Genomic DNA, 18,296 nt, shown 5'->3' with positions numbered 1-18,296 from the left:
GACATGAAACAAAGGCTTGGCTCCTCCTTCAGCCGGCTTTTCTTTTTCTCCTGATGCTAGAATCTGCTGTGAAATGATGAAGAATTAACTGTGGTTCTATTTGTAGTAGCAATTTTCATTTTTTGTAACGATTTGATCCTCAAGACACATTAAATAGAAGGTATTTATATAACGTTCTTAAAAGAATTGGTTGAGATTTGAGAGAAGCAGAAAATGACATTAGGGAATCTGAGGAACTGAAAGAGCAAAGATGCACGTAGGAAGAAAGGAGAGCCAAAGAGAAAATCTACATGATTAGATACTGAAACAGTATCAGATCTGCAAGAGAAACAAGGAAAGGAGGGGCGTTTTTCTACACAGGGAACAAACATAGCAACTAGAGAACGCTGAATTTTTGAACACATTAAATGAAAACGGCACCAAAACACCACTACCGAGCTTTTCAAGAACATCTTCTGGCTGATAATCTCAAGGCGTTACACGGCTTTTTGTTAATTAAGGCAAAGACAGAGGCGAGCAGAGAACATCACAGAAAGATGTTGCCAGTGATGATCAGATAAATGCAACAAGCTCAGGGGAACATTCTTTTGTGGTGAAGAAGAGGTGCCAATCGGTGACAAATGTTGATTTTTCCCGAGGCAATATCAAAGAGGTGTCAAGTAAAAGGAAGAAAATTGGGTTTAAGCACTGGCCTTGTAACAGATTATTTTAGGCAATTCCAGATGCTTTTAAACGACCCCTGTTCCCTCAGTTACGACAACCTGAGCAGTACCCCCAGTGGCTCTAAATCCAAGGGGAAAGTAAGGCAACAGCCAGGGTCTCCACTGGACTCCGGGCTCCCTTCCCGAATCCTATAGCTTCAGGTCTCGGGCTCCAGACTCTCCGTTAACCCCGAGGGCGCCGGGCGGGAGATTTATCCTCAAACGAACCCGATCCCCGGATGACCCTGGCTGGGGACGTGTATTCAGGCAGCATCCTCCTGCCACTCTTCCTCTTTCGAGTAACAGCTCAGGGTTTCTCCCCTCCGCGCCTCCGCAAATCCCATTCAAGAAAAATGCCTGGGATTTCGCCTAAAACGCCCCCGCCCCCGCCGCGCTCCGGGAGGCCGCCTCCCGCGCGACCCGGGGCGGCTCCTCCGGGCCCGGGCCGGGAGGGCCGCGCGCCCCCGGCCCCCGCGCGCGCCCGTTGCCATGGGAACGCAGCGGGTTCGGCCGCCCGAGGGGCAGGCACGAGGAGGCGCAGGGGCAGATCCGGTGGGAGACGCTATCGCAAGATGGCGTCTGCGAGGCCGCGGGATGCGGAGTGAGCGCGCCCCGCCGGGGGCCCCGCGAGGCTGCTCGTCTCCCCGCCGCCGCCGCCGCCGCCACTGCGGCGCCGCCTCTCCGCCTGCCACTGCGCCGCGGCCGAGCCTCCCGCCTCGCAGGTATCGCCGTCCGCGCGCGCGCTCCGCGCAGTGCACAGATGGCAGCGACAAGTGCCGGCTCGCCTGGGGCTAGCGGGTCTGCCCCTGTGCGGGTGCGCCTGACAATAACGCGTAAATAACTTTTTCTTGCAGCGGCCCCCAGCGCCCCGGCCTGCAGCCTCCCCGCGCGCCCGCGCCCCACCACGCCCCTCCGACTCCCCGCTCCCTCCGAGGTGTGAGCGCTTCGGGCCGATGCGGTGATCTCCGGCCGGCCTGGGCGGAGCGCGTGGACTGGCGGGCGGCGGCGAGCACTTGGCGAGCGCCTTTACAATGGCCCTGACCCTGTTTGGTAAGTGCAGCCCTCGGACCGCGCCCCTGCAGGTGGGCCGCGCCCGGGGTGGGGGGGCGGGGGCCCGGGGCGCCCGGGGAGGGGATGCCGCGCGCGGAGTCGGGCGCGGGCCGGGGCGGCGGAGTTGGGGCGCCTGGGGCGCCGGGCTTGCTCCCTCGCGCCTCTCCCATTGTTTCCTCTCCAGGCAGGGCCGATGGGCGTGTGCTCCCCTGGCCAATTCTGGGCTGGGAGTCTCTGAGGTCCTGGGTGTTTTGTCAACGGAGGATTCTTTAAGATGCCAACTTGGGAGAGAAGTTAGCTGGTTGTTTCCAAACCTACGTTTATCAAGTCAGTAAATAAAGATCCTGCAAAGTTTATTTATTTTGAACAAGATGTCTGTGCATCCCAACCTCCCCGGAATTGCCAAATGCACGTATTGAGTCTTATTGGATTTGGGGGGTGATTTTTGGAGTCGGCATATTTCGTTGGAAAGAAGAATAAGTGATGAACTGAGTAGTTATTAAAATGGAAAATGTTTGTTCTAACAAATACGGAAGCAGACAGAAGAAAGTTGGTTTCTGGAAGATAAGTGATCTCGGGAGAATAACTTCGAGTATTTTAGGAAAGATGTTATTTCTATGATGTAATTACTGCAACACTGTTGTTTCAGTGGTTAAGATTTCAAGGTTTTTTGTTTTTATTTTGTTTTTGTTTTTTGTTTTTTACCCTGGAGTATATAATGACAATGGACTGGGAAGAAGGGCTGAAAAGATACATTGTTTCCTATTACAGAAACAGTCTATGGTACACATGTACCTCCCTTTAAGAAAACTCGATATGTGAAAATTTAGATGTTCAAAGTAGTATGATATGTACTGATATATAGTACTATGAAGCTGATAGCTACAAGGATGGTCTTAGTAAGTTACTCATAATATCAAGTTGCCAGTTACGTTTTTTTTTTTTTTTTTTTTTTTTAATTTTTTTTTTTTTTTTTTCAATGTTTATTTATTTTTGGGACAGAGAGAGACAGAGCATGAACGGGCGAGGGGCAGAGAGAGAGGGAGACACAGAATCGGAAACAGGCTCCAGGCTCTGAGCCATCAGCCCAGAGCCCGACGCGGGGCTGGAACTCACGGACCGTGAGATCGTGACCTGGTTGAAGTCGGACGCTTAACCGACTGCGCCACCCAGGCGCCCCGCCAGTTACGTTTTAATTGCGTCATTTGATCAAGCACATTGTAGGCATAATATACCACAAATGCTTTTTCCTGTAGATAGACTGAACTAATCTGCTGGAATCAAAACGTTACATTTATTTAATCATCTTATTTTATAAATTAAATTAGATGCAGGGAGATTATTTTCCAAGGTCACATGGCCCTTTTTTGGGGCAAAACTGAGCCCAGAACACAGTTTGCCAGTCTACACTATGTTTACTTTGCCAAAATACCCACAGTACTAGAAATGACTTTTCTTATTTGGTGTTAGTTCTCTTTAGATGCTTTAAAAAATGTTTCTTCTTTTTCTGAAAGAAAAATCTCACTATTGTTTTCCAATACCTTGTGTCTAATCTGCATCGTTTAGAAGAAGCATTTTTTCTTAAGTATGGACTTTTTGTACAAAATTTAAAAATGGTGGAAGGCTTAAGTCATAATTGATATTTTCTGTCGAAGAAGCATTTCTCTTACACTGTTGTAGCTAATACATAGCAGTAATATTTCCAGAAGTAAATATCCCCTTAAACTGTGTTGTTTTTTTTTGTTTTGTTTTTTTTTTTTTTTACTAAATTCATTTTCCTTCCTAAAGAGTCTGCATTTTCGTGGTTTTCAAAGGTAAGGTTTACAAATCAACCACTTTTTGAACGCTTGACGTTCTCAGTGAATAAAACAGATAAATTGGGGATAAGCACAGTGAGTGATAAGGTTCTTTTAAAAGGCTTCCTAAGTTATTAAATCTTTACTGAAGTAGAGATGAGGAAAAGAAGGGCACGGATTTGAGTTCTAGAAGCAGATAAACCACTCTCACCCCTCAGAATCAATAAAGTGTCTTTAAAATTTTAAAGTCAACTTGTGCAAAAATAGAACTCAATTTACAAAATCTAATTTGGTGACAATTTTTAAGAATATTTTCCTGTTACAAAGCAAAGTACACCTGTGTGCGGAGGCTGTTTTCCTGTAATGATAGAGCGGTAGATGTTCTCAAAGGTTCATTGCACACCACTCCTCAGTCATCTCCTCTCTGTTAAAAATGTAGATTCCTTCGGCCACAGAGCCACAGAATCTGCATTTCTAGAAGGGGATTTTAAAAGGATTCCCCTGCGGGGCACCTGGGTGGCTCAGGTCATGGTCTCACGTGAGTTCGAGCCCTGCATCAGGCTCTGTGCTGACATCTCAGAGCCTGGAGCCTGCTTTAGATTCTGTGTCTCCCTCTCTCTCTGCCCCTCCCCCGCTCATGCTCTGTCTCTCTCTCTCTGTCAAAAATAAATGTTAAAAAAAAAAAAGGGATTCCCTTTTCTGCCGCTCTCAAGTTTGAGAGCCATTGTATTAAAGATAAATATGAGATTTTCTCAAGTTTGCCCAATTCAAAATAGCCTTGGTATATATTAAGAGCAGTCCCCAACAGTTAGAAGAAATGGATTTTTATTAAAAAAATTAAAAAAAATTTTTAATGTTCATTTATTTTTGAGTGAGAGAGAGAGCGAGAGAGAGCATGAGAGGCGGAGGGGCAGAGAGAGAAGGAGACACAGAATCCAAAGCAGGCTCCAGGCTCCGAGCTGTCAGCACAGAGCCTGATGCAGGGCTCGAACCCACAGAGTGCAAGATCGTGACCTGAGCCGACGTCAGAGGCCCAACTGACTGAGCCACCCAGGCGCCCCTAAAAAATTTTTTTTTAATGTTTATTTATTTTTGAGAGAGAGAGAGAGAGAGAGAGAGCAAGCCAGGGAGGGGCAGAGAGAGAGGGAGACACAGAATCTGAAACTGGCTCCAGGCTTTGAGCTATCAGCATGGAGCTGACACGGGTCTCAAACCCACAAACCTCGAGATCATGACCTGAGCCAAAGTTGGACACTTAACCAATTGAGCCACCCAGGTGCCCCAAAATGGATTTTATTTCGGAAGTTACAGTTGACCCTTGAACAACATGACCCTTGAACAACAACATTAGGGGTGCTGATTCCCCACATAGTCCAAGATCCAAGTGTTAACCTCTCATTCCCCCAAAATGCAACTACTAATAGTCTGTTGTTGAACAGAAGCCTTACTGATAACAGAAGCAGTTGATTAACATGTATTTTCTATGTTATGTGTATTATATACACTATACTCTTACAATAAAGTAAGCAAACGTTATTAAGAAAGTCATAAGGAAGAGAAAATACATTTATAAGTACGGTACTAGTTTTATTGAGAAAAATCCTTATATAAGTGAACCCATACAGTTCATATCTATTGTTCAAGAGTCACCTGTACTACTTTTTAACTAGTTTAGTCAGAAGTACCTCCTGTCCCTTTGTATTTACTCTTAATAACCAACTTACAGCAGAGGAGCAATGAGGTATTAAAGTTCTGTGAGACGATAGTGAGGAGAAGATAGGAACAACGTAACTAAGATAGGACGAACGTAACTAAGCAGTCATCAAAGTCAGAGCTCAGTAGGTTTCTACGAAAGCCCTAACCACTGCCAGGATCCCATCTTGTGCATCTTGGGTGTGTTAGTTGGTAAGGTGAGTGTCTTATGTCAGCTTGGGCTCCTGGAGAGAAATACCATAAACTGTGTGGCTTACACCCCAGACATTTATTTCCTGAAGTTTTGGAGGCTGGGAATTCTAAGACCAGCATGTCTGTAGGAAAGGTCTCTGGTCTTTTCTGCGGGCACTAAACTCCTCTGGAGAACTGCATCCTCATGGCATCATCTAACGTAATAACTCCCCAGAGGCCTCGTTTCCACAAATACTGTCACCTCAGGGGTTAGGGCTTCAACGTGGGAATTTATTGGAAGACACAGTTCAGTGCTTAGCAGCCAGCAATAGTCTCGTTTTTTTTTTTTTTTTCTGTTTTGCTTTATGTTTTACATTTCCATTCAGGTTTTTTTTTTTAATCATCGTAAAGAATATTCTTTTTATGGGACATTAGTTAGCTTCATTTTAAAAAATGAGAGCCATTAAAATGACCCAATACAGTTTTCCATTTATATACGTTTAGCATATAGTATGTTGTAGCAACTCAGAATAGCTGTCAAATTAAGCTGAAGTGTAAAAACTGTCGTATCTCTTATAGTCACTATTAATCACCTTTGCTGTTTGAAAGGATATTTTTGTGCAAATTTCTGTTTTATCTGTGACAAAAGAACCAGACCCCAATCCTTCCTGATTTTGTGGCTCATTTGGGAGTTGAAAATGTGCATTTTTGGGAGTTCAGGAATTTGTTAGCATTTTTCTCCCCTTGTAGATGACTAGACCTCTCAATCATCAGCACCAATACAAGTAAGTTTTAAATCCTCAAATCCTAAAAATAATCCAAATATAATTCATGCTTTGCTCACTCACCTTGCTCATTTGTCCAACATACCTCTCTAGCAAGTTCAAGAGACATGGCCCTGTCTCATTAGAGCTTACGTTCCAGAACTGTAGTGTAAGCTCCGGACTACTTATCTCCAGTAGGATTCGTTAGAACGTCCCTGACTGGGAAGCACATGTTCTCCAATTATTGCTGGGCCAAGAGGAAATTCTCAGATCATCTAATTTAGGACTTTCTAGCTGGTCTACCTCACAGAACTCCCTGACGGGCCACACCAGTAAAACCCTATTTGACAGAGCTGGGTGAAAAAGCATCCTGCCAGGTTATCCTTAGGCGGGAATGTCTGTCATTTATAGCTAAATGGGGCTGTGGTTTACAGCTCAAATGCTAGGAACTCAGTGACAGTCCAGCTGGGCTGGCTAAACCCTGAATAACTCTCTTCCCTGTCTGTGTAGAATTAGCTTTGGCATTGCTCCCCTCCCCTTTCTTTTTTCTTTCTTCTTTCATTACCTGTCACTGTCATCACTGCCGTAGGTCACTCCTAATACTTAGGATTTCACTGTAATTTCTGACCTTTCCACAGACTTTTATACCGTCCTAGAAACCTTTTTATTATGCTGCCGGGCACACCTGCCTTTGGGCCTCTTTGTAGAGATCCTTTGAGCAGTTAAATGGTAATGGTGTATTCTTTGTGATGCAGTCAGGAAAATTTTGATTTTCTGTAACTGCCCTGACATTAAAATTGGTTTTTAAAAAGACAAATCCACTATGCATCTTCAGTATGATTTATTTGACCCAAAGCCAATTTTGTGGGCATCTCCACTTGAACACACTCTCTGCTAAACATTTTTATTTTTCGGACATTGCTCATCAAAGAATATGAGAGGGAGTTACCTAAGCAGCAGTGGTGAGATCAGGTCATGATGTCACGGTCATGAGATCGAGACCCCTCTCGAGCTCCGTGCCGACCGTGGAGACTGCTTAAGATTCTCTTTCTCTCATTCTCACTCCCATTCTCATTCTCCTTCCTCTTCTCCCTCTCCCTCTGCCACTCTCCCTGCTCATGCTCACACTCTCTCTCTAAAGAAAAAATCACCATCCTTATTTAAATGCTTGTGCATATTCTCTTCCTGGTATCAAAAACTTAATATTTCACCTTTAAAATTTTTCTCTTGATGTGTGGTGACTTGGTATAATGCAAGAGAGATAAAAGAGTTATAGTTGCTATAACTCTGATAGTTACCATCTGTGTACAATGTAAAAAGATTACTGGTGATGCTGTCTTTTGAGTGACATTTGTCCCTGCAAGTAACAGTCCTATAAGCAGCCTGATCTTTGAAGATAGAGTGATGTGTAGAATTATAAAACTTTGACGTGTTTGTCAAGAAGAGTTGCAATTTCTTTTAGATCAGTATTTGTCCACTTTTTAAAAAAACGTCACCCTTCATAAGAAGTTGTAGGCATTTTTTTCTTAATTGTTTTCTTCGTGAAACTTTAAAAGCAGAGGTACGCTGTTTCTTTACACAGTGTATGTATATCTGCCTTACGCACAAAAAGAGTGAGGTTTTTGATCCCCAAAAGCTAATTTTTTTTTCCCTTGAAAACAAAGGCTACCTTCAATGAGAATACATGTTTTAGACTAATCTAAAGCGATCATAAGAGAAATAGGCAGAAAAATACTGTTTGGTCATGCTTTGTGTGGCATATAATAGTAGTTCTGAAGGAATGATGTTAGTAAAAGAAGTTATACATTTTTCATTGGATTGGGTTCACCCTAAGAATTAAGTAAACTTAATTTACTATCATCTTGAGAGCAGCCATAAAAAAGGTTTAGGGAAATCTTTATTAGGGAAACCCCAGGCTGGGTTTTGTGTAGCTTTTGTCCAAGTCCCTCTAGTAATAATATCCTTTGATAGAGATATTTGATGTTTTCTCAGTCTTCTATAAAATATCAGTAACAGCACCTTTAAAAAACTTCATTTTTTGTCCACCATATATAAATGAAGTCACTGAACTTTCTTTGCAAACCCAACTCAAGACAGGTCCCTGAGCCTGGCCTTATGACCGAATTAACAGCCATAAGTCATTCTTACATAGAAAATGATTCTTACAAGCTTTGATTTTTATTTATTAATACAGTCTTACTATCCTTAAAAAAACATGGGGCGCCTGGGTGGCGCAGTCGGTTAAGCGTCCGACTTCAGCCAGGTCATGATCTCGCGGTCCGTGAGTTCGAGCCCCGCGTCAGGCTCTGGGCTGATGGCTCGGAGCCTGGAGCCTGTTTCCGATTCTGTGTCTCCCTCTCTCTCTGCCCCTCCCCCGTTCATGCTCTGTCTCTCTCTGTCCCCAAAATAAATAAACGTTGAAAAAAAAAAAAATTAAAAAAAAAAAAAAAAAAAAAAACAAAAAAAAAACAGGGAGAAATTAAGAAACAATGGTGTGACTGTGTTTTACACTGAAAAGTCATATAGAATTAAAAAAAAAAAAACCTGTCTAATAAAATAGAGTTATAAATATACTTTCTTAATTTGGCTCCTTATTTCTAAAAACCATAATGAATGCTTTGTGAATATACTAAAAACCACTGCCTTGTGTATGTTAAAGGGTGAATTTTATGGTATGTGAATTCTATCTCAGTGAAGCTGTTATTAATTTAAAAATTACCTGGAGTAAGGAGGCCAGATTGAATAGAAGAAAGGTTTACTTAAACTAAAAAACAGAAATTACTATTTTTAAAATAATGGTTTTATATCCAGGAATGTTTTAGAAGTGTTCATGTTTTTAGACAGATTTTTTTTCTTTTATTCTCCAAGAATCAAAAAACAAAATCAAAAATTGATAGCTTAAAAATGCCCGTGCCTGTTTTGAATAGTTGTTTTAAATTTAGAAAAGTAAGCACTTCTTGGAAAGGATGCCAGCAGTTGGGGGATCTGTGGGAGAAGGGAAGGTCAGTCAGGCCCCTGTGTGGCTGGCTGCCCTGGCAGGGGGCCACCTCTTTGTGTTTCCTCTGGCCACACTAAAGGTCGTCCTCTCCACTCTGATTTTTACCTTTGAATTTCTTTGGACCGTGTATATTTCATGGTGTAAAACAAGTAGAAGAGAAGATGTAGTCCAAGAAACATCTCCCTGCACGAATAGATTTTCATGACCACAATTCAAAAACTGAGCAACCGTTCCTCTTCTTTAAACTGCTAATCACATCTAATTTCCCATTTGTGCCATTAGCACTTGTCTTCAGCCCTTACGGTATATTCTTTCTTTTAAATAGATCTATGTATGTACATATGTATTTACATATGTACGTATGTGAGTGTGCATGTAGGCAGATTCCGTGCCCGATGTGAGGCTTGAACTCACGACCCTGAGATTAAGAGTTGTATGTTCTACCGACTGAGCCAGCCAGGTGCCCCTGTATCTTTACCTTTTATATAGGACTTTGTTATCATTTTTTAGCTCCTTAATGCCGTGAAATGACTTCGTGAGAAGTGATTTCAGGATTTGAAGTAGCTTGTGCTAGGTAGGACAGACAGGCGTTCATTTAAGGGATATGTAAATATCTGCCTGACTGAAATGTTTCCCCTGCAGTCCTTCCTTGGTGAATGAATTTTACACCATTAGACTTCAATTAAAGCATGGATTCTTAGCCTGTTACTTATGAGGAAGAACATGCTAGATATAGATACGTGTCTTCGTATAGCATGAAAGAATGATTTTAATTTATGAACTAAAGATCTTAAAGTACTCAGGGCAAGCATTTTGACTGAGGGAGCTGTGCTGTCAGAGAAAAGAAAGTGGTGGCCTTTATGTAGAGGGTGAGGCATGACTAAGAAGGGGGAAGTGTAATAAACAGAACAGTGTAAAAGCCTAGGGCATTTGGGATTAGGGGCAAGAAAGGATAGGACCGTAGCGTGAGAGAAGGGAGTAGGAACAAGAGCTGTACTATTTCAGAATTTTTCTGAGGGTAGCTCTGAGGCTTGGGATGTGTTTCTTATTTTGTGATTTGTTTACTCATCTGTTCAGTGAATTGAGGGCCTAAAATGTGCCAGGTATGTATTTAGTTCCTAGTCTCAGGAAGCTTCGGCTCGCAGTGGAGGCGGACGGACGATAAAAAAATGGATGGTGTGCCCGGTGCCTAGTGCTATGGAGAAGTACAGAGCAGGGTGAGGAGATGGGGCTGTCCAGCAACATGTCCGGGAAAGCCTCACGACCAAGGTGGATTGTGAGCAGAGACTTGAGGACCGCAAGGGGATGAGTCGTGTGAAGTGGGGGCATCACCTCGTGAAACAGGCTTTGAGGCAGGGGTGTGCTCGCTTGACGATTCTGAGGAACAGAACGAAGGGCAACGTGGCTGGAGCGGAGTAAGCTAAGGGAAAGCAGTGGGAGATGAGACAGAGCTGTCCTTGGGGAGTGGAGGAGCGTTGGGCTCAGGTTATGCAGGGCCTTACAAGCTGTGATAAAGATCAGGTTTGACTCTGTGAGATGGGTACTTCCCTAGTGCGTGGAGTAGAGGAAAGTGCTCAGATTTGGGTGTAAAAGAGTTACGGTTAATACAGTGTCATCTGTACGTTCTGGTCTCATTTTCCTTATATATAAACAGGCGAGTAATTCCCTCCCTCCGTTTGTGCGGAAATAAATGAGATCGTGTGTGTGAGGTTCTTAACACGGTGATGAAGATAGACAGTAGCTGATGTCAGTATCATTGTTATTGTTGATGTTAACAAAGATCCACAAGAGAAAGATCCACTTGAGAAAGTGGCTCTACAATGTTTCCGTTTATGGGTGTTGCTAAATGTGCCATTTTGTACTTTGAGGATGCTCCGGTGGAGACCCAGTTCGGGGATATACATTGAACAACCAGATGGACTTCTAATAGTGCCGGATGCTTGATACTTCCTATTGTACTCTGAAACTGTGAAAAGTACACTCACCAGTGCTGCTGCTTCGGGAGTAATCCAGACTATAGTCAGCTCTAGCCCCTGCCCTTTCAGCGCTTAAAATATATCAGGGATTGTAAGCTCAATGTCTGCTATGTCATAGGTACTCAGTCCAGGTTTACTGAGTGAATAAATGAACGAATGAAGAATTCCTAGCGGGCCGTCACTCTCTATACTTATCCTGTGAGCAACCTTGAATCAGTTTAAAAATTTGCTTTCATTTATCTTCTTTTCTAACTTTATTATTTTGGGTTATTCTTATGTTAGAGTCCAGAATTGGAAATTTAAACCTGTCTCTTAGAATTTGGTTAGTCTAGGGGCGCCTGGGTGGCTTTCGCTGGTTAAGTGTCTGACTTCGGCTCAGGTCATGATCTCACAGTTCATGAGTTCGAGCCCCATATTGGGCTCTGCGCTGTCAGCTTGGATGCCTCTGTCTCTCCCTCTCTTTGCCCCTCCCTTGCTCATGTGCATACGTGCTCTCACTCTCTCAAAAATAAGTAAACATTAAACAAATTAAACAAATTTAACAATTAATTTAACAAACAATTTAAACAAATTAAAAACAAATTAAAAGGATTTGGTTAGTCTAACAATTTACTTCCCTACTTCTCCAGTGGGTCCCCATCACCATTAAGATTAAGTCCAAATTCCCTAGTTTGCATATTAGGCTGTTAGGATAAGACCCTTGCTTACCTGTCTGGTCTCATCTCTTACTGTCTCCTCTGTAAGAGGATGTGCTTCAGCCATCTTGAACTTCTTGAAGTTTCCAGAAAGGATTATACTCAGTGTGCCTTTGGCACAGTCATTTCCGAGGCCCTTCTTTGCACTCACATATCTCTACACATCTTGCAAAACTCAGTTTGAATAGGCTTCTCTTCTAAGTAGTCTGCTGCTGTGAGTTAGTTGCACCTTTTCTGCATCAATTGTACCCTGTGCACATCTCTGTCCTACCACTTATTATGTGGTGACATAGTGGTTGGTAGACATATTCTCTTGTCTTTCCTTTTAGATGAAGTTCCATAATGGGAAAGTTGTAGCTTTCTTCTTTGTATCCTCAACAGCCGCCACAGTGTCTGATGCATCCCAGCTACTCAATAAATACTCGAATGAATGTTGGATATTACAGTAGGCTACTGTGTTTCTTAAATTTGGGACTTAAGTTCAGGGCCCAAATCAATATGATGCACACCCTCTCTTTATTTTTTTGTTCATTTGTTAATTTTTTTAATACAGTAAAGGTGCTATTATGTCATCTCTTGGTTCCATAGTCTAATATGGATTTCCCAACTGGAAGCTTACAAGGGCTTGAATAAAATGGAAATCTCCCTGGGAGCAGATTCTTTGAGGTTTAACTATAGTATTACTAACCATCAGCAGATGTTCCTAAATTATTTGGCATAATTAGATAACAGATTCCACTTCATTAAACTATTGTTCCTTTTCATTTCAGTGGTACAAAGGAATTGCACATAAATTAGCTTGGTTTGTTCACGTTTTACCCTCACAGAAGGGAACATAATCAAATTGAATAGGAATTCAGGATGAAAATGGCTAACTTAACCTTTTAGAGGTCTGAAAATAAAAACAATATAGTCTTTCTCCCATAATAATAAATCTGTGTCCTACATGAGCTACAGATTTAAATGTGCTACAGATTTAAACATTCATATTTCTGAATGCATAAAAGAAAAATTTCATTTGTTATTTATTAATACCTCTCATTGTTCCAGAAAGAAATGAGGTGATTTACAAAAAAAAAAAAAAAATATATATATATATATATATATATATATATATATATATATATATATATATATATGTTAAGATTAAGATTAAGTCCAAATTCCCTAGTTTGCATATTAGGCTGTCTAATATTATATATATATATATATATATATATATATATATATATATATATGTATATATAATGCGAGAAGGCTGAAAATAATCAGCATGGGAATTTGTTTTTTTCTCCGTCCTGTCTCATTAGTTTCCTCCTCTCCCCTGGCTCCTTCCCCTTACATTAGAGCCATGCTTTCCTGGTCAGGGTGAGAAAGCCTTTCCTCAGCTTTGGAACCCTGTTGGGTACCAGCCTGAGTTACTAGTGTTCCATCTCTTGGCAGAAGTTTATTGAAAGAGCATTCTGTATGTCCCACCTCCTCTTCTTGGGTGGCTGTTTACTCATTAACCCTGTCTATACCATCTCTTCCTAGACAGTGTTTGATTGTACTTCGGTGTTTGGGAATGTCATCCAGCACTAGGGAAAAGGATAAGTCTGAAGAAAAAAAATTTCTGACACCTGTTTGGGGCGCCTGGGTGCAGTCGATTAAGGATCTGACTCTTCTTTTTTTTTTTTTTAATTTTTAATGTTTTTATTTATTTTTGAGACAGAGACAGCATGAGCAGAGGAGGGGCAGAGAGGGGGAGACACAGAATCCAAAGCGGGCTCCAGGCTCTGAGCTGGCAGCACAGAGCCCAACGCGGGGCTCGAACTCACAGAGTGTGAGATCATGACCTGAGCTGAAGTCGGACGCCCAACCAGCTGAGCCACCCAGACGCCCCAAGGATCTGACTCTTGATTTCGTCTCAGGTCATCATCTCACAGTTGTGAGATCGATCCCCATGTCGGGATCCATGCTGGGTGGCGGAGCCTGACAGAGATTCTGTCCCTCTCTCTCTGCCCTTCCTACCCCTCTCAAAAAAACCAAACAAATGAGGAAGACTTAATCAAGACTATTGTGGTAGGAACACAGTAGGAAAGAGGGAGTATGAGAACTTAACTCCAAATATGGGAACGAGAGGATTTATAGCCAAGGAGCAGGTTGCAGGGTATGTCAGGGGATGAAAAGTACTAAGAGGAGACAAGGTAGGGGGAGCTCTTGCTAACCTGACCTAACAGGATTCTTGATGAGGGCAGGTCAGGGTGATCAGGTATCAAGGGTGAGGGTGAGGAATTTGATCAGATGTCAAAGGTGGGAGGGTTCTTTCCAAACTGACATAGGAGAATTCGTGCTCAAATGTCGTTGCAGGCCTTGTAAGACCTGGGGACAAGGCTGACGCTAGTACAGAAGAGGGCCTGGCAGAGCCTGACTCAGGTTTGGTCAAGGGGAGCTTCCTGTCACGGCCACTACCTCTTATTCGGCTTCTGTTGGGCCGGAAGTGCCTTATCACTTAGTAGCCAGTAATCAGTGGCTTCCCCTCAGTCCTCATATTTGGTCGTTCTGCACTCTTTGCTATTTTTGACTGCCTCTTTCTGGAATCTTCTTTCTCTTGTCTCTCAGGGCATTGTGTTCTCCCGCTACTCCTTCTCTTCCCTTTCACTGTTCTTCAGTCTCCTCTGTTTGCTGCCCAGAATGTCTGCTTTTCAAGACCAGGCCTCCCTTTCTCCCTTGGGAGTATGTCGGCTTCAATACTGCGCGCTCCGTGGGTGATTCCCGAGTCTCTGACACCAGCCCTGCCCTGGCCCCCCCTCTAAATCTCTGTCAGGATTTCCTGCGGACTCCAGACAGCACACGGTCCCAGCGCCAGATCCTTAGCTTTCCTTCTTCAAGCAGCCTCTCTCCCCTTGCCTCTGCACCCAGTCAACTGCCAGCTCCTGCCAGTTCTTCCATATCTGTCCCCTGCTCTGTATTTCCGGCTCTTACTCTGCCCTTCTTTCCAGTACTTCATTCAGTCCATACCCCCGCCCCCTGCACCCGTTCAAAAGGAATCCCTTGTCTTCTGAATTCGTTATCATTTTATGTGCACATCTCCTGTGACATTGGCCAGTGTGTTCCTCTCGCAGTAGTTTTTTATCCTTATAATTTTCTAGGCTGATGGTGTCTGAAGGTAAGATTCATTCTCTTATTTTGTACTCACAGTGCTTAGCACAGTGCTTCGCTTGTCGTAGGTGCTCAAAAAATAATTAAGTGAATAAAATAGTTCTTAAACCGTGATACTTCTGTAGTTTATTTTTTTAAAAGATTGTATTTGTAAGTAATCTCTACACTCAGTGTGGGGCTCCAGATTACAACCCAGAGATCAGGAGTTGCACGCTCCACCGACTGAGCAAGCCAGGAGCCCCAGTGCTTCTGTAGTTTAGCAATTTCCAGGGTAGAAACCTAGAGCACTCATTAATTTTTCCTACAACTTTATAATGTGTTAATCAAGTTAGCAGTAGTAAACATATCTCATAATCTCTCATATTGTTTTTATTGTCTAATTATCTTGAGTCTTTAAAGGATGAAATATATATATTCCTGCAGTATTGTTGCATGTCAAGGGCAGACATACAATTTACTTAGAGATTGGTCACTTTTGTCGGGTTAACTTTTTTGAAAAGTTTCTGGTGAAATTCTGGTTGGCTTTATACCGCTTTATAGTGTGTAAAAAAAAAAAAGCCTCATCATCTTTCTTCCAGCTTTGCAAAAGGACAAGGAACACTAAACAGGCTCTGCAAACACAGGGCTTGTGAATCCAGGTTCATTTGTTGGCCCTTTTAATGTTGCTGGGTGTCCAGTATTTAACTGGAGACAGAAACCATCTTCTGGACAGACAGCACTAAATGTAAGGGGAATGATGGGTACTTCTGGCTTGATATCTGTTCTCTGTTCTTTTAGACCTTTTCAGGCTATTAGCAAGGAAGTGTGAAGGAATGCCTTTGCTCCTTTGAGCCTCCCTTTTAGACCTTGGTGGGTTAGCCAAGTTCATAGGACTTTTGTATATTCCTCTTCCATTAAAAAAATGACTCATTGGGGCGCCTGGTTGGCTCAGTTGGTTAAGTGCCCTACTCTTGGTTTCAGCTCTGGTCACGATCTCACAGTTTCATGGAGTCAAGCCCCCATGTTGGGCTCTGAACTGACAGTGCGGAGCCTGCTTGGGATTCTCTGGTCTGCCTCTCTCTGCGCCCCTCCCCCACTCACGCTGTTTCTGTCTCTCTCAAAATAAATAATTTGAGAAATTAAAAAAAAAAAGGCTCATTACGTGTCTTTAAAGTTGCTGAATAGAAGGCACAAAGCAGTGGACCAAAAAGCTCATGTTAGTGATTGTTTTTCAGAATGTGCTGAACCCCCCCCCCCCCCCCACAAAAGATGAAATCATTGGTTTATGGGACATTTCACAGATTGCTAATAGTATTTTATTTAACTGTGAAAAAATTTTTGATGAGATTGCTTTCTATATCTACTACTATAAGTTGTTTTGGGTGATAGTGCCTGTTTAAGTCTTTGGATGGCATTTGTTGATATTCTCAGGTTTGAATGTTTTAAAGATGTTCATTATATATGTGTGCAAAATATATAGTTACACATAAGAGGCACAAAAGCACAATTCACGTTTTTTTTAATCCATCGTAATATTTAGAAGTTGACTGAACACTTTCAGTTATTTTCCTTGAATGAGAAAGGATTGTCAACTTGTCTATTCACTCTCTTAGTTGAAATTAAAAAGATAAGTTATTTTAAAATAAGAAAAAGGAACAAGAAGGATTAATACAGTAATTAAAAAAAGGAAACAGACATTACTATACAGAAGGGAGACTTGCAGAATACTTAAGAGGCCTGTCATCCTGAATTTTTCAGACAGATGGCTCTGCAGTTTTCTGGAGAGACTGCTGCCCCCTCCCTTGCTGTTCTCGGTGTCTCCAGACAGAGGAGCTCTTGCTCTCTTTTAGTGTCCCTCAATCCGCCTCCCACCCCCACTCCTCCTCCTCCTCCTCTTCCTTCTTCTTCTTCTCCTCTCTCTCTCTCTCTCTCTCTCTCTCTCTCTCTCTCTCAGGTACTGGAGGGAGGGAGCAGTGACTGCACACGGGTCTCAGGATGTAACTCCTTTGGGGTGAGACCTCATTCAGCTCAAGGTGCCTTCTGATTTCACTCTCCTAATCAAAACATTCCTTTTATCTTGTTTTTGAAGTATAGTAATTGCCCTTAGGAAAACAGAGGCATTTGAAAATTTAGAAATAATTTTTGGAAATGATTTTCACTTAATCAAAAGCTGATGGAAAAAATAATTAGCAACATTAGCAAAATGATGTGTTCTGGGCTAATTTTATTAAAACAGATGTGGGAGGCTATAGAAATTAAGATGCTATCAAATCTTAAATCAGCCTCGGCTCGGCTCTACCGAAGTGATGTTCTCCCCTCTTTCCCCCAAGTAGTTGGACTTCGTCCCCCTCCCACAAAGAAAATGTCAAACCATAACACAAATCTCCGTAGTCCTTCACACCAGCAGTAGGCTTGGGTTTCCCTTTGTGAAGCAGAAAGCTCTCTCAAACTTTTGCATCTCGGAACGTAGTTTAAAACAGATGAATATTCTGTAAACCTCCAGGCATTGCTGCTTCAGGAGCTATTAGCAGGACTGAGACGAAGCCCCTCCCGCGTAGAAAAGTGGGGAAGAACCCTCAAGCAGACATAGCCCGAGCTTAAATGTCATTACGCACTCCCCCACCAAAAAGTACCAGGAAAAAGAACCCTGAAGGAAAAGTTAAGTTAGAAAGACAAAAATGTAAGCCAGGGCCCACAGCTCAGATGCCTTCAGTGGGCAGATGGGTAACAGACAATAGGGAATGCTGAGGAAGTTCCTGATTTTAAATGTTGGTGTTTAATTTGGGCCTTTAGAAAAAGCACTGTGTGGGGCAAAGAACACATATCCTTGGGCTGGTGGCAAGGCAACTCCAGGCCACTTGTAAATTTAGAATATTAATTAATGTTTCTTCCTTAATATGTAAACTGAGAGAATCACACTATTTCTAAAGTCTAAAGAGAATCATATAAACGTGACTTTGGGGGCATTTTCTTTCCTATTAGTCTTTCATTTTTTTGTTTCTGTGTTTTTTCATCTTCATATACTATGTACCTTAACTCCTAACACAATTTGTAAACTTACTTACAGGACGTAAGACACAAACACACACGCACACGTGCATGCACACACACACACACGGTGGATTTATTAGTTCCACTAAATTTTAGAATTCTTGATAACTTTCTCGATTTAGTTTTTATAAACAACAAAAGGCTTCTATTTTGTGAGGCACTGTTGTATGACTTTGCCACACTACAAAATTATAAGACTCATTCTAAGTTCTCCACTGCCTAGATGCTTTTTTAATTCCTTTGGTATGCAGATTTCTCAAG

At 42.4% G+C, this 18,296-nt stretch overlaps 1 protein-coding gene across 1 annotated transcript in view; it reads left to right on the top strand.

Moving 5' to 3' along the window:
- Positions 1 to 1,288: 1,288 nt before the first annotated feature.
- Positions 1,289 to 18,296, top strand: part of CHN1 (chimerin 1) — a 206,456-nt gene continuing 189,448 nt past the window's right edge. Inside the window, exons 1-2 of the mRNA XM_086718934.1 lie at positions 1,289 to 1,423; positions 1,556 to 1,751. Coding sequence (XP_086575060.1) covers positions 1,733 to 1,751 — 19 coding nt within the window. The 5' untranslated portion in view covers positions 1,289 to 1,423; positions 1,556 to 1,732. The remainder of the gene's footprint in view (positions 1,424 to 1,555; positions 1,752 to 18,296) is intronic.

Source organism: Puma concolor, chromosome C1 (genome assembly GCF_028749965.1).
Source record: "Puma concolor isolate L17-30 chromosome C1, mPumCon1.1.hap2, whole genome shotgun sequence".
NCBI classification, from domain to species: domain Eukaryota; kingdom Metazoa; phylum Chordata; class Mammalia; order Carnivora; family Felidae; genus Puma; species Puma concolor.
Note: the sequence above shows the minus strand (reverse complement) of the source record. Positions and strands in the feature narration are given on the sequence as shown.